This window comes from Typopeltis vanoorti, chromosome 10 (genome assembly GCF_054136105.1).
Source record: "Typopeltis vanoorti isolate ZY-2024b chromosome 10, IOZ_Tvanoo_1.0, whole genome shotgun sequence".
NCBI classification, from domain to species: domain Eukaryota; kingdom Metazoa; phylum Arthropoda; class Arachnida; order Uropygi; family Thelyphonidae; genus Typopeltis; species Typopeltis vanoorti.
The window spans coordinates 85,387,500-85,403,978 of record NC_143558.1 but is presented as its reverse complement, the minus strand read 5'-3'; the positions used below and the strand labels follow the sequence as shown (position 1 = coordinate 85,403,978).

At 34.2% G+C, this 16,479-nt stretch overlaps 1 protein-coding gene across 5 annotated transcripts in view; it reads left to right on the top strand.

Moving 5' to 3' along the window:
* Positions 1–16,156, top strand: part of LOC150102559 (echinoderm microtubule-associated protein-like 2) — a 373,793-nt gene extending 357,637 nt beyond the window's left edge. For all 5 annotated transcript variants that reach the window (XM_090399817.1, XM_090399820.1, XM_090399815.1 and 2 more), the window contains 2 exons: positions 2,508–2,638; positions 13,237–16,156. In XM_090399817.1, coding sequence (XP_090255943.1) covers positions 2,508–2,638; positions 13,237–13,362 — 257 coding nt within the window. In that variant the 3' untranslated portion in view covers positions 13,363–16,156. The remainder of the gene's footprint in view (positions 1–2,507; positions 2,639–13,236) is intronic.
* Positions 16,157–16,479: the final 323 nt, after the last annotated feature.

Here is a 16,479-nt window from a genome sequence, read left to right as displayed (position 1 = left end):
AGGCTATTTCGTTTGGCAGGAAAAATTCTACAAACAGATAGAGGGGACAGCCATGGGTTCACCACTTTCCCCACCCTTGGCCAACTTCTTCATGGAGACGTTTGAAGAGAAAGCCTTAAACTCAGCCTCACAAAAACCTACCATATGGCTTCGCTACGTTGATGATGTTTTTGCTATTTGGCCACATGGCTCGGATTCACTCCTCTCCTTCCTAACACACTTAAACAACCAACACCCTAGAATCAAATTCACCCTGGAAAAAGAGGAAAACAATAACCTCCCCTTCCTAGACACACTAGTCACCCGCCAACCTGATGGAACCTTGGTTTTTTCAGTTTATAGAAAACCCACCCATACAGGCAGATACATTCACCAACAATCCCCCCCCCCTCACAATAATATGGAGTTATTAAAACATTATTCAACAGGGCAAAAATAATCTGTTCTAATGATCAAGCCCTAACCACTTAACTAAATCACATCCGTGACACTTTCTCAGCCAATGGCTACCCCCTCCAAAAAATACTTAACCCAGTTATCCACAACCCACCACCCCCCTCCCCTTCACAAAAAAGATTACTCTAAATCCATCACCATTCCCTACATCCGAGGCACCTCGAAAAAAATCAATAAAATCTTAAAAAAACATGACTTGACCACTTGTTACAGACCACATAGAAAACTGGCATCCCTTATCCTCTCCACCAAAGACCAACCACTTCCCCTAGACCTACCTGATGTATACCAGGTCCCTTGCAGCTGTAAACTGTCCTACTTTGGCCAAACAGGCAGGACAGCAAATATCAGAATCTCAGAACACAAGGATTACATCCGATTTCACCAGTACTCAGCCTCACAAAAACCTACCATATGGCTTCGCTACGTTGATGATGTTTTTGCTATTTGGCCACATGGCTCGGATTCACTCCTCTCCTTCCTAACACACTTAAACAACCAACACCCTAGAATCAAATTCACCCTGGAAAAAGAGGAAAACAATAACCTCCCAAAGAAGAACATACTAGGTAACAGTATGTTAATATAAATAGCATGTATTTGTTTATTTATTTGCACATGTTGAACTGTAATGGAATTCAAATTGCAAGATTTCACACAAACTCTGACATCTGGGGCTTGCAGACCACGCTCTGGATACTCGCCACAGAATAAGATGGAAGAAAGCCACAGTAATACACTGCAGCAAGTTCAAGTATGAAAGACTATTCATGGAATCAGCCTCGGCCCTTAGGAACATGCCAAACCTCAACAAATTTGGATGCATGAGACTGCCCCAAATTTGGGAAACTTTTATCAGAAGAACTTCAGCCCAAAGGCTAAGAACTACCAATATAGCCCGCCAGGGGGCACCATCAGGACTTTAGGAAAACGCTAGCTTCCTAGCTTCAGTCTCATTTGCTGTTATTAGTACTTGTGTGCACGTGTCTTTGTAGTAAGTTCCCAAGAAGATGGCAACGTGACGTTCGCTGAAATGTCGGAAAGTATATATTAAAGTTTATTTAATCTATATTTCTAGTATACGCTGTCAATTCCTTAAATATTAGTTATCATGCGATATTAATACTATTGAGTATGTTTGGGAAGAAGTGAAAAGTTTCATTCACCATCGCAACGTAACTGGAGATATTGACATGTCGAAACCTTTTAAGCTTTCAGAACAGGTGATTGAAAGTATTACAGTTCAAAACTGGGCAAAATATTGCTTTCGTGTCACCTCATTGGAAAATATGTATTGGGACAGAGACGGAATTATCGAAGAATTATGCAAACCTTTGGTGATCAGTTTAAGTGAAAGTGATGGCGATTCAGATGACTATGAAGATTAAAAGGAATTGATAATGGTATTTTTTCCAACCTTTTTTTGCATGGGTTTGTTAAAAGAGTCACAAGTCATAAATAATTAATCGGTTTAGGCCATTAAAGTGTCTCAGTTCTCTCAACTGTCAGTTTAGAATATCTAAGTTCATTTGAAAAATTTCTGTTTTTCTGTATAATTGTTTTTATTTTATAGAAAACTTTCTTAAAAATAAACTTAGTTAAATTTTTGTTTAACGCTATACCTTTTTTAATTTTGTTAATACTCTACGTATATTTTTCCAACTGTTATACAAGCAAAATAGTTACACTTTAAAAACTACAATGTTCGTAAAAGAAAAGCCAAATTTTCCAACCTGTAATAATAAACAAACACATCCCAGAAGACAGATTGATTACTCTATTATCGGAATGGATTCTCCTTTTTCTGACATGCGCAGAAGTGTCGAGGGACCCCTAATCGGTGGGCTAACTATATCATGAGATTTTTCCCTTAGTAATTATTTTAATGACATTTTATAATGTTTTTAGCTCGCTCATCAATTCTACAGACTCGCACAAAAACTTAGAAAATGGAATTATCCTATTAGGATTCCATTCTCTAATTTCATATACAGGGTCTACATATCAGAAGGTAAACATTAATTTAATGATATTTTTATCTACATAAATAGGTATATGGCCAGAGAATGCAGATGGTACTGATGTTAATACATGTGACAGGTCTCATAACCAGAAGTTACTAGCTACGGGAGATGACTTGGGAAGGATTAAACTTTATACGTTTCCAGCTTGTCAGACCAAGGTAATTTTAATCTTATACTTCATTGCTATATTAATGATAGAAGTTTCATCATGCATGAAAAATTCAAATTACTTATACTAGATAAAAAGTTAGTTGAAAAGTATAGAGAAAAAGTAGTTGCATAAACTCCCTTTTACAGCTATAATTAAATCTCAGAAATTAATGCCATATTTAAAATCATTCAGTAGATAAATGATTTTTTACTAAGATTATTATTAATTTTTTAAATACTTAATCAAGCCCAGCCTTCTCACTTAAGGAGTTTGGAGTGGGCTGAAGTCCCTCTCCCAGTGTTTAATAAAATAGAATTGATATGTTTTATGAAATAAGAATTATTTAATTTCATAATTTGTCTCATAACTCATAATGTATTTTTGTCAGAAGTGATGAAAATGGTTAAAAAAAATGCACATTTTTAACGAAGTAAACCAATTTCCATTCTGCTACTAAACGCCATTAAGTCTTTTTTACATATCTCTGAAAAATGTAAAATGACAATACAAAGTACACTTTAGCAAGATACTGTCAGGCTGCTTAGATTAGAGACCTAAATGTGTGTATTTAATTTTTGAAAGGAGTGTTAATTGCATGAATATTATATTCAGCATAGTCATTTGAAAATGTTTTACAAGTCTATGTTAATTTTCTGTAGCTTTTCTTTCAGCATGCTACCGAAAATTTCCACCCCTGCTGTCATCTACCAGCAGCTCTTAAAGCTCATAGAACTGAATATTCTGATTTTGTGCCTGTCTACACAGACAGGTTAAAATCAAAGTACCTAATGGGATCTTCTTCTGTCTTTTCAGACACCATTATATCTGCATAAATCCCACCAGAGTGTAGCAACTTTACAATAGAGCTGTATGCTCTGTATAGAGCTGGCATTAAAGTTCATTAGATTCCGTCACTTCCAAAGGTGCATAATATATTCAGACTCACAAAAGTTCTCTCCAGGCAATAAGAAGTCTAGAGCTACATCCAGTACTCTTTTGAAATCAACATCTCGTCTTTCAGTTATGGAAGCTACACCTTGTTGTTTGCTTCTGTTCGATTCCAAGCCATGTTAGGATTAAGGGTAATGAGGCTGCAGATACTACAGCAAGGTCAGCTTGTTTCTCAAACATCTATTTTGATATTTGAAAGATGGCAGTCATGATGAAGAGTACTACCTGATCAGCTATGGTTTGTATATTACTATGGGTGATCAGATCCTTTCATTCACAGTAGTCTATGAGTATCAATGCTCCAAGTGATTTCCCAGAAATCACTTTCCCTTCCCCATACTATAATGCTGCTGTCTCCTGTCTCTTTCTGCTGGATACCATGGTGTTGGGCTAATTCTTATCACCAGGTTTTCACCTAACTGACCACCTACCATTCACATGGCAAAGCTATAAATGAGATTCATCCAAAAAGACTTTTTTTTTGTTTTTGTTTTCAATAGTCCAATGATTTCTCTCTCTGATGCAAACTGTAAATATAATAATCTCTGATAGGTATAAGCATAAGTACCTTCATTGGGAACTTACTTTGGAGAGAAGCATCCATTGGATTATGGGAAGGCACTGTTCATTCTCTAGTTAAAGTTTTTCATTGTATATGGGCTTGCACAAGATGAGATAACCCATGTTCACCAAAAAAGTATTAAGAAGGTGTGAGCACCTACCATTAACTGGTATCCTTGCAAGCTCTTGAAACACCTTAACCATAGCAGTCTGTTCAGTGTACCATATTGGAAGTTTCCTGAATACTACTTTCCTTTAAATATCCTATAATTGAACCATGTTTGAGATCTGTCTCAAATCCCTTGTCTGTGTTAATCAGGGACTTGGAATGAACATCATGGTTATACTATTTTGACTAACATGTATACATGAATATGTGTAAAATGATTTTCTCATTCAAACATTCTCTCATATCTTAAAGCAATTTAAAGTCAGGTAATTCTCACTAATAGCTCCTTTAAATTATCAGGAAATATAGTATAGAAAGACAATAAACTATATTCATGGAAAATGGTAAAAACGTGTGCGTGTGTGTGCATGTTAATTACCATGGGCTAAGCATTGTATCATCTATAACATTCCCTAGAGACAAAACACTACATTTTCAAGCCATTTCTGGTTCATTCCTCTGATAATCAAGTAGTAGTCTTACACTGGACAGTGAAATTCATGTATAACCACAATATATTCACAAAGTATACATTCTCACAGTGGAATTTGCACTTGCGATTTTCTGGTCAGAGAGTGGATACAATAATCAATTAGTTCTTCATTGTCAAATGCAGTATTTACAAACTGTTTACAAGCTCAGTGTAAACAAGAGAAAAATCCTTTTTGGACTCTCTATTTAACTTGAGTAATCCATCTTCTTTCACTTTTGAGCTTAATTGTTAGTAGTGTTGCTGATTTCAAGACCATCTTTAATACCCTGCTGTGTACTTTCTTTGCCCATGTGTTATCCTGCATTCTTTCTGTATGACTTTTGTCATTCTAATTTTTGTTTTTAGACCCAATCATTTATTGGCTATATTTTACAATTTTTTTCTGATTTATGAGTTTCTAACTTTGTTTAATATTGTTATGCCTTCAGTTTATGTCAATGGTTTCATTTATCTAATTTTTATAGTTTCTGCATGTGTTTCTCCTATACACTGCAACTGACACCATAGTGTGAGGAACAACCAGCCATGGCACATACCTTAATATGATGTTTTTTTCTGCAGTGACTGCAGCAGTCTTATGGGGCACACTTTCTACAAGCGTGCGAAGCAATTGATGGGAATTTTGGACCATTCTTCCTGTAGGCATGTAATGAGGTCCTTGACTGTTGTGGGGCAGACGTCCCTTGACCACATTCGATGCTCCAGTTCATCCCACCATTCAATATTATTGAGATCTGTGGAGGCTAGGTAAGTGTGATGACTTTCATGTTTGCAAACCACACAGTTACAGCAGCAGCCTTATGTGATACATTGTCTTAAGAGACAATGGTCAGTTCTGTAGAAATGCCACAAAGTAGGAAACATTGCATTGTCCAGAGTGTTCTGATACCTCTTGGAATTCAGTGTTCGTGACACCACAAACAGAGGTCCGAGGTCAAACCAGGAAAAACAAGACCAGAAAAACATATCATCATATTGCCACTGTCGAATTTCATAGTTGGATTATGCACTATGGTAAGAGACATTCACTGGGCATCCACCACACCTACACCCCTTCCATCTACTCAGTAGAGGGTGTAGCATCATTCATCTCTCACTCCATAACACAGCTTTTCAAATTTCCATGTCCTACTGTATACACTCTTTGCACAACTAAAGACAACACTGCATGTTGGTTTGGGTAATGTGTGCTTGCATATCACAGTCCTACCACAGAAGCCCATGTTGTGAGCCTTGGCCCTGAATGTTTTTGTGAAGATTCATCTTCCAGAATGAATGTTCTGCATTCAATGTTCCAGCCAACAAATGGTGGTTTTTACATATTATCCTTTGTAGCACCATACAGGCAACATTCGGTGCGTGTGGTGGGTTGTCCACTGCAGGGAGCACTTGCGGTTGACTCCCTGCCCTTCCACCTCAGTATGGTATCACTGACTGTTAATCTGGGATAATTCAGTTTGTCAACAATTTGCTGAACAGATATGCCTGTAACATGGCATCCTATCACAATGCCTCTTTCAAGCTCTCTCAGTTCCTTTCTTGCAGCCATTTCACACAGACATAGTTGCACTGACTTGGAAGCATCAGATTCCTCCAATTTATACAGGCTACAAACACGTCTCATTATATGGCATGATGCACCTTGCCCATTGGTGTGTCCGTTGACCTCCTTCCAAGCAGTGTATGTGTAAATACTGCTCTGATTTTTTTATTTTTTGTTTCCTTGTGTTCTTATTCTTCCTTATGAGACCATTAAACTATTAATTTGTAATGCTTGTTCTCATACTTCATTTTCTGTGATACCATGGTTAAGTCATCATCATCACATTCCTGCCATGTACCCTCAAGTGTCAGGTTCTCCATTCACAGGATATGATAGTACTACATGAAAAATTTACATCATTACTAACTTCCTACCTACAATTTTCTGCCAAATCAATCTGTTACCTGTCAAAGCTACAACATTATCAGATCTTATATTTCTATCGTCTAATGCACTTTTTACCGTATCAATCCACCTATATCTTGGTCTTCCTCTGGGTCCTTTTCCTGCCAACCTGGCAGAGAACACTTGTTTGGCATATCTTTCCTCGACCATTCTGTTTAAGTGACCATACCACCTGAGATTAGCTTTGCTAACGCATTCCTGGATGCTAACAATGTCAGGTTCTTTCCTAATATCCTTGTTTTTAATATGATATTGCCATTGATGCCATCTGTTCACGCCTCTAATCTTTCTCAGGACTCTCATATCTGCTGCGGTCTGTAGTCTTTGGTCAAGTGTTTTACTTCTGACCCAGCTCTCAGATCCATAAGTTAAAACTGGTTTGAACACTGTCTTGTATACAGCTAATTTAGTGTTCCGACTAATTTCTCTCTTATTCTATATGAATTTATTCAATTGACTTCCCACCATACCAGCTTTGCTGATTCTGTTGTCTATTTCTATATTTAATTTACCATCTTCAGAAAAAATTATGCCTAAGTAGCTGAAATGTTTTACTTGTTCCACAGGTCTCCATTCACAACACAGTTGACATTTTCAATGATTCTGCCTATTTTCATTGTCTTTGTCTTTTTATTGCTGATCTCCATACCATATCTATTACAACAGTTATTCAATTTAGTCAGAGAATCTTGCAGATTTCTAGCGGATTTATTTAGAAGTATAACATCATCCGCATAAAGCAAAGAGCTGACATTAACATCTCCAATTTTGATATCATGTTTAATACCACTTTCCTTCATAATATGATCCATATAGATAATGAATAACAGAGAGGATAATGTACATCCTTGTCTGACACCAGATTTAACATTAAATATTTTCCTATACCTCCGTCAATTCTAACTGCTGACTTACAACTCAAATAAAGACTAAGTATTGCTTGATATAATGCCCCATTGACACCATATAACTGCAGCGTATTGAATAGTTTCTCTCTTGGCACCTTGTCATATGCCTTTTCCAAATCGACAAAACTTAAATGCGGATCTTTGTTATATTCCCATGCTTTCTCGACTATTTGTCGTAAAGTGAAGATCTGATCCTGACAGCCTCTGTTTGGCCTGAATCCAGCTTGTTCTTCACCCAGCTTTTCTTCCACAATTCTTCTCAACCATTTTTTCTCAAGTATACCTGCATAGATCATGCCAGGAACACTCAGTAGGGAAATACCTCTGTAATTCTCACATTCAGTTTTATTTCCCTTTTTATATATGGGTACTATGAGAGCTCTACTCCAATCATTGGGAATTCGTCCCTCTGTCCAGGCTTTCTGAACTATGCAGTGCAGCCACTGTAAGACTTATACCACCATACTTCAGCATTTCTGGTCAATTATCATCTACTCCAGCTGCCTTTCCACATTTCAAGCCTTTGATGGCTTTTTCTACTTCAAGTATGGATATGTTTCCTGCCTACATGCCTGGTCAGTGTTTTTTACCACTGTGCTGTCATCACTGCTTGTTTCATTTAGCAGTTTTTCAAAGTAATTACTCCATACTTCAAGGATATCTTTTTCTCCCATTTTCTTGTCATCTTTATTATCTCTAATTCCTTTTACAGCATTCTTTCCTCCATTCCTAAGCTTCTTCAACAACCTCCGGAATATTTTGACACCTTCTTGATATTTATTTTCTATATTCTTGCCAAAGTCCTCCCATGACTTCTGTTTAGCTAGTTTTACACAGTATTTAGCATTCTTGCATTTGTCTCTGTATTCTCTAAGAGCACAAGCTGCCTTATTTGACAGGAACTTTTGATATGCTTTCTTCTTTTCCTTCACTGCCTCTTTAACTTCCTGTGTCCACCAGGGAGTTCTGATTTTATTATCCTTGCAAACAACCTCACGACATGCCTCTCTGGCAGAATCAATCAGTGTTTTCTTCAGAGTTTCCCACTGAATCTCCAAGGTTTGATTCCTGTTCTCAAACTCTTTCATTTTTTCTTCAATAATCTTTGTGTATTTTAGTCTACAGTTCACATCTGAGAGCTTCTCAACTTTTATTCATTTTAAAACTTTCTTACATGTTATTCTTTTCAATATGAAATTCAATTTTATCCTGCTCATGACTAAATAGTGATCACTTTCAATTTCAAATCCTCTGTACACTCTGGTGTCCTGCACCAGGGAGAAAACATCACTATCAACAATAACATAGTCAATGAGACTTTTCTTATTCCTTGCCTCTTCTCTCCATGTGAATTTGTGCACATTTTTATGTTGGAACATGGTGTTAGTAATAACCAGTCCATGTCCTGAGCAGAAATCCAACAGATATTTGCCATTATTATTAGCTTTGCTCTTTTCTCCAAATTTTCCCAAAATATTTTTGTATGTTTCACAGTCATTTCCTACTCTGCTATTTAGATCCCCAACAAGGACCAACTTTTCCTTTTTCATTGTGTCAGTTGCTTTTTCTAAAGCCTCAAAAAATTCCTCCACTTCTACCTTAGTAGAACCTTCTGTGGGACCATAGGCACAAATAAGTCTCATTGTCCAGTTCCCCATTCTCATATTTGCCCACATTACTCTACTTGAGACTGACTGCCATTCAAGAAGATTAGCTCGTATTTTGTGTTGAATATTATGGTTACTCCTTCTTTTCCTTGATTGTCATTGCCTGAATATAACATTTTGTATTTATTGCTAAGAAAGATCTCACCAGTTTTGGTCTTTTTTGTTTCAGTCACCTCTATTATGTCGATCTGGTACTTATGTAATTCCTCAGCTAGCTCCATTTCTTTGCCATTCAGGCTTCTTATGTTGATAGTACCGATCTTTAACTCTGGTGATGTTGAGTTGGGGTTTGTTTTCAGATTTGTTCCAGTAGCTGACTTTTCGCTGTTCGCCCTTTTTCCTTGGCGAAAACAATGGGGGCCTTGTTTAACCTGGCGATGCCCCAGCCGGCATGAAATTTTGTCATGTTGTACTATCATTTGTTATTTTGGTTTAACCAATAAGAATACAATTTGGTCGGCTAAATTCCAAATTGCCAGCCCATCCTCGTTCGTTCACTATCCAAGTAGATACCTAACAGGGTGCACCTCGAGAAGGTGAGGGTTGGACATTATGTCAGAAGCCCTGGTCGGTTCTCCGCATTCCTTTAAAGGCTATGTGGAGGTCTCCTCTCAGTTATACAGCTTTGACCCTTAAACACCCTCATGGTTAAGGTCTATTCCTAAATATTTTATCTTATTCACTTGTTCAGTTATTTTCCCTTTGATTTGTAATTTACATATTATGAGTTCTCTAGCAAATGTCGTTGGTATATATATATATATATATACATACATACACACACACACATTTTTTTTCTTTTCTGCTGCATTGTTGAATGTATTTAGCATTATGTAAATCATCTTCATTTTTCATTGTTAATAGGTATTCCACACTTTTCCATTTTGTTCAATTCTTTTATTATTTCATCCATCTTTATTAAACAAGTTGGGATTTGGTGAGTCACCTTGTCTAATTCCTTTGGTTATTTTAATTTCTGTCCTTGCTCTGTATTTATTACAAAACTGTTATTTAGCTATTTTAGTTATTTTTAATAATCATTAAAGAACATATTAAGGTTTATTGTATTATAATGATTTCTCTGCTATTTGCTTTAATAAGTATTGCATCTATTGTTGATCCCCCCCCCCCCCCCAATACTTGTTGTTCATCAGATAGTTCATGAAATTATTAAATTCCCCACTTCTCTGGTTCCAACATACGTTGTGTTAAAAGGCAGTTGCAGATAGGAAATTTTTGTTTTTTGGTATTTTAAAAATGTTTGTATTTTTGTTTATTGGTCGGTTAGAATGTTTCAAATTCATACCTTGTGGTAGTACATTGACTTCAAAATCAGCATGTTGTATATTTAAAAACAAATGAAACTCAGGCATAGTAAATTTAAATATTTACTGTAATGTAAAACTTGGATTAAGCACTTCCTTAGCACAATTGGAAAAATGACAGTGTGTTGTACCCTTTGTTTGGAAAAGGATTAAGTTCAATTCTCATCATGACAAGAGGAATCTTTATATGGATTTTTTTCAATTGAAGGTAAGTTAGCCAAGCTCATACGGAGATAGCAGGGTTTTTTCATCCCGCTAAATTTACTGTGATGAAGCATGGTGCTTTTTCCCCAGAAGATTCTATGAGTGGTATCCAGTGCATGATCCACAAGACCTGATTGACCATAGCTGTAATTGTGGATGTATATTTTTGTGTTCATGTATGCAGATGGTGGCTGATCTACCTGTTTGTCCAGAGTATGCCAATTTGCATGAAAAGAGAACTGAGAGGAGGACATAACATCTTTAATGAAACAGGTAAGGGTAGCAAGTTTCAGTTGAGGCTTAAAAGCTATGCAGAAGTTGTATTTTTTTTTTAAGGACCTGGCTATTTTTTTGGATATACCTTGGACATAAGAGATGATCATGGATTTGGGGCAGGATTGATTATTTTTTTAATTGTGTAGGAACTGTAACCATTGATTTAGATGACGCTGTACATATCGTTGAGTTATGTTGAAAGAGAGAGGTTCCATTGGAACAAAAATTGGAATCTATCTTTCAACAGAATGCAACAATACCTTCCTATTTAATGATTACAGTTCTTACAAAATTTAAAAAAAATTGACCCCCCCCCCCAATCCATCACCATTGTTGATTTGTACATAAGTTGTACATAATTCTAATATTGTCCAAAGCAAATTTATTCCTCTGTAGTTCTCTGGATCTGTTGTCTCATTTTTTGAAAACTGGCATTGTTTGGCTCTCATTACAGACTTCTAAGGGATGAGAACATAAAATAATTGTTTTGCTGGTATTCTTACCACATAAAACAGTTGGCATTGAAGTAGTTTATTAATTACTCAGGTAGTTTCATGGAATTCACATTTCACATCATCAGGAGAAATAAGTGAATTAGCTAAAAAATCATATTGCAAATAGTTCTCCACAATAACATTCACAATGAAATATTTGAAAACAGGAATAACAATAGAATATGCTATGAAGGTATTTGCTGATTCATCTTCTGCAAATCACTGGCAACCACATATGTATGGTGTTTAATGAGATAAGACCAGATCTGATGTAAAATCATCCCTTGTTTCTTGTTGCATTGTTTGAGGGTGTTGAATAATTTCAGCTGACTCCTTGAACTCAATTGAGAAGAATTTATAATCTATGTGGAGCATTTTGGTTTCTAGCCATAATATTTGATGTTTAGATTTATTTGTATGTCCTGCCAGTCCTGTTTTGTATTTTCTTTTGTTCTTCACATATGTGATATGTTCAGACTTGCATGTCTCTCCCACTTTGTTTGTCCATCCTACGTAGCACAACCTATAGATATAGTTGACCTTGTAGACACTAGGTTTTTATGTGGTAGATGGCGGAGGTTTCAGGAGACTAGAGTTCTTGTTGAGTGTATGTACTGTATATCCTCAGCACTCTTTATAAAGTATCACTAAACTTATACTTTCTTCTGATGGCAATCACCATTTTCTTTCCTTCAGATTTACATTTTATTAACTTATATATTTTTTAATGTTCACATCTTTCTTGATTTTCTTCCTGGTTTTGGGAAAATTCTTTAACCTGCTATATTTTGAGGAACTAGGAACCATTTCAGCAAACTTTCCCCTCTTCTTTGAAAATCTTGAAAATTTATTGCATTCATTCAGTATGTATTAACACATTCGCTACCACGCTACTTTGGCATAGTCTGTTCCCATACGTCGAGAAATTTTACTTCTTCAAGGTCAGTACGGTACTCTCGTTGCTGGTGGTCAGCGTCATACGAGTATACTCGTAGATTGTGCAAAGCATATACCATCTATGAGAATACACAGTTTTGATGCTAGCTCCACAAGCCAAGCATTTTCACTTCTTCAAAGTCAGTACGATAATCTCGTTGCCGGCGGTAAGCTTATTGCTATATACGAGTATACTCGTAGTATACACAAGTATACACAAGCCACCTACGAGTATACTCGTAGCTGGCTTGTGTAGCTGGTTTACCAACTATGAGTATACTCGTAGTTGGCAGCGAACGTGTTAATGTTCTATATGTGTAAAATAAAAGAAAAGTTCCAGAATTTGAAATAAATATAATTAGACCTCCATTCTATCAAAATAACTCGGGCTCAAGTACTTCAGCATTGGAATGTGTACTGCTTACATTATGCATTAGAAGGGCTTGGTGATATGGGTAGCTCTAAGGTTTTCAATTTACAGTTTAAAAAAAAAGTATCACAAATTCTAATGTTCATTAACTTTAAAATTGTGCTGATTGTTGTTATATTTAAATTTTAAAAATATAAATAAATAAAATCAGTATCTTCATAAAATTCCAAAAGTTAAGAATATTGTTTAGTTTTAGCATTATATTTTGTAACTTTAAATCTTATATGTTAATTTTTTTTATAGTGCATCCATCATATTTCTGGAGGCCACAGCAGCTATATAACAGCTGTTAGTTTCCTAATGGATGATACTAGACTTGTGTCCTTAGGTGGGAAAGATTGGAGTATTTTCCAGTGGATAGTGTCATAGAAGGCATTGAAGAAGGATACATCTAAACATCTGATTTTAATACGTACAGTCAAGGCAGACATACACTACTCGCCTTGGCTTTATTTTCTGAAAAAACTAATCATGCATTGGATTGCATAACTAGAGCGATGCTAATAATGATATAATGATATTCAAAGTAACATAGTGTGCATCCACGGTATTGCCTTTTCGACAAGTTGTGCAGTGCCACCTCTGATTTTGTGGTTTGTACATATGTTACTCTTGTCTGAGTGTTATCACACTTTTCTGTCTGCTGATTACATCAGAAAACACAATCTGTCATCTTTTCTATTACAATTTTTAATCATCAGATTAAACTGTTACACAAATCATGTTTTTAATTACATAATTGTACAGTGCCTTTGTAAATTTAATCGAGATATGCAAAAACAGCACAAATGAATGACTGATATTTTGTTCTGTTGAACAGAAATCATTACAAAAAAAAAGTTTCTCATCACAGTTTTGGAGAATTGTTCAGCTATATTTTATAGGACGATGTGTATATAAATATACATTGGATTAGAGACTGACTTGCAGAAACAGATCTGATTGCAGTATATTTTACAGAGTCATGAATATAGTATTTGTACTGGAAAATACCTTTTCTATTGAATCAGAGGCAGAAGTGAAATATTTATAAATAAAGATGTATTAATATTTTACAATAAATGTGGTTATATTTTGTAATTATTGTTACATAGATTCTGGCAACTAATTTTATGAAATATTTAACAAAACTTTTTTCCCTTGCAATGTAATATATATTAAAGTTTAGACAAATTCTCTACCAATGTTTATTTTATTATTATTTTTTTAAGTAAGCATATTTTGTATCAAAATTTATATTTTATGAGGATTTCAATAATATTATACGAAAATAACTTAAAAAGTCACTGATTTACGATAAATGAATGTATAGAATAAGTATTGTAATATTTTCCTTGGGTGTTTTTCTGTAAATAGTATATTTAATTCCTATGACTTTTAGTAAAACTTTGAGAAGTCAACAATTGAAAGATTTACTGTATTCTTATATTAATTATAAAACTTGTCTGTAAAATAAATTAAAGAATGACATTTGCAATGTTGTAAATAAGGAAGTATGGATAAACAAGGTATCATAATATAAAAGAGTTAGGAGTGTCCCATCTTTTAATTAATTGAACATGTAAAGAATATTATTATAAAGAATATTGTTCATCACACACATGGACACAACCTAAGTTGTTAATTGTTCAGAAATTACTAAAGATATTTAGGATATGAAAAATAATATAGCACTGTTCATAAATAGATTGGCAGCTGTTATCATAAATAAGTATTACAATCTTGGTGGAGGGAGGGGGGAGGAATTATGATTATGCATTTTTATTGATTGCATATTTAAAAAAATAAAAGTGATTATTATTTGAATACCTGTGATCCATCAAAAAAATAGCAGGTGCTTGTTTTCTCATATGTTACATATGTAAAATTATTTCATCACATAATTTATTCCTAACAATGTACCCTGATCCAGAATTCTTTATCTTAACGATTTAATAAAGGAATATTTTAAAATTGTTTACATTATCTTTTCAAATTAAAACATTTCACTAGGGAATTTGTGTTCAATTCTGGGAGGAATATACTAGCAGTTGCTCACTGTAACAGTTTGTAGATGGGAATATTATATTGTATATTGGTATGATTAACATGAAATGAACTAATAAATTGTTCATGCTTAATTAGTTTAAAGTGTGAAAAGAAAATAAGTTGTCTTTTGATTTGATCTAAATAATAAAAATCACAATTTTATCTTTTGTGTATATATATATATATATAAAAGCAATCTGCAGTTTATACTATTAGATATCATAATTCTATTAACTTAGGGTTGTAATCTTGAGATATTATTGGAAACACTAAATTACTGATTGTCTTGAATATTAGCTTTATATCTGGGAATAATTGATGAATACTTATAGGAGTAAGTAATTCTATAAGCATTCGTCAGTTATTCATCAACTGATGACACAGATAGCAATTGCAAAGTTTTATCAGTTACAATAAACATTAAATATGAAGTGTATAATTTGCTTGATTTGGATATAAGTGGAACATCATTTAAAATTAAATGTCAGAATGTTTGTTATTGGTTTGAAGAAAGCGAAATTTATTCACTTAAAATGCATGCAGCATCTTATAATAAAAGCTGCATTTGTTTAAGAATGTTTTTTTATTATTTTATTTTATTTTATTTTTTTATGGTTGAGAGAAAATAAGAAGTAATATTAAGTAAAATTAAGGAAATACAGGCTTATGCAATATAATACATAATCCACCATAAATGCCTTTATAGGTAAGAGCAATTGAGTCTTCGTTTTTTGCCTTCATTATAAATTGGATTATTTACAAAGAAAATAAAGCAGAAGTGTTATTTTAATTAGTAGAAATGCATGAAATAAGGATTTTATTTCATTGATTTGTTTTGCTACATAAGTCAAAATGCATTGAGTTAACATATTATTGTTTAATGGTGTAAAATTGATGCTTGCAAGTGACAAATTTGAATTTTTGATGAGTATTTTAAAGACAGAATTTTGCAGAAATTCTAAGCAATTCTTTTATTTTTTTTTATTTATTTATTATCATAATTTTTTTTGATTAATGTAGTTTTGTTTTTATGCATTAATATCACAACAAACAAAATCCTGCATTTAGCAATAAGTGTCTACAAGCATCAACTTATTCTTCTATATAATGTGGGTTATCCCATAAGTGTCAAGCTATTTTTGCACATATTGTAAACTTATTTTTGTATAAAAGAGAATTAAAATAATAAAATAAATCTTAGTAGTATTTTTTTTAAGATTATCTCAACAAGAAAAGATAATGCAGACTGATATGAAATGGATTTTTATATCGTTTTGCATCATTCATATTAAAAAATGTATATATATATTTACAATGGCAAGCTCTTTATGGATATCTTACACACTTCTGATAGTTCGATCAGAAGTGTGTAAGATATCTATAAAGAGCTTGCCATTGTAAATATATATATCTTTGTACACAGTTTGGTGTACAAAGGAGAAGAGTGACATAGCCATT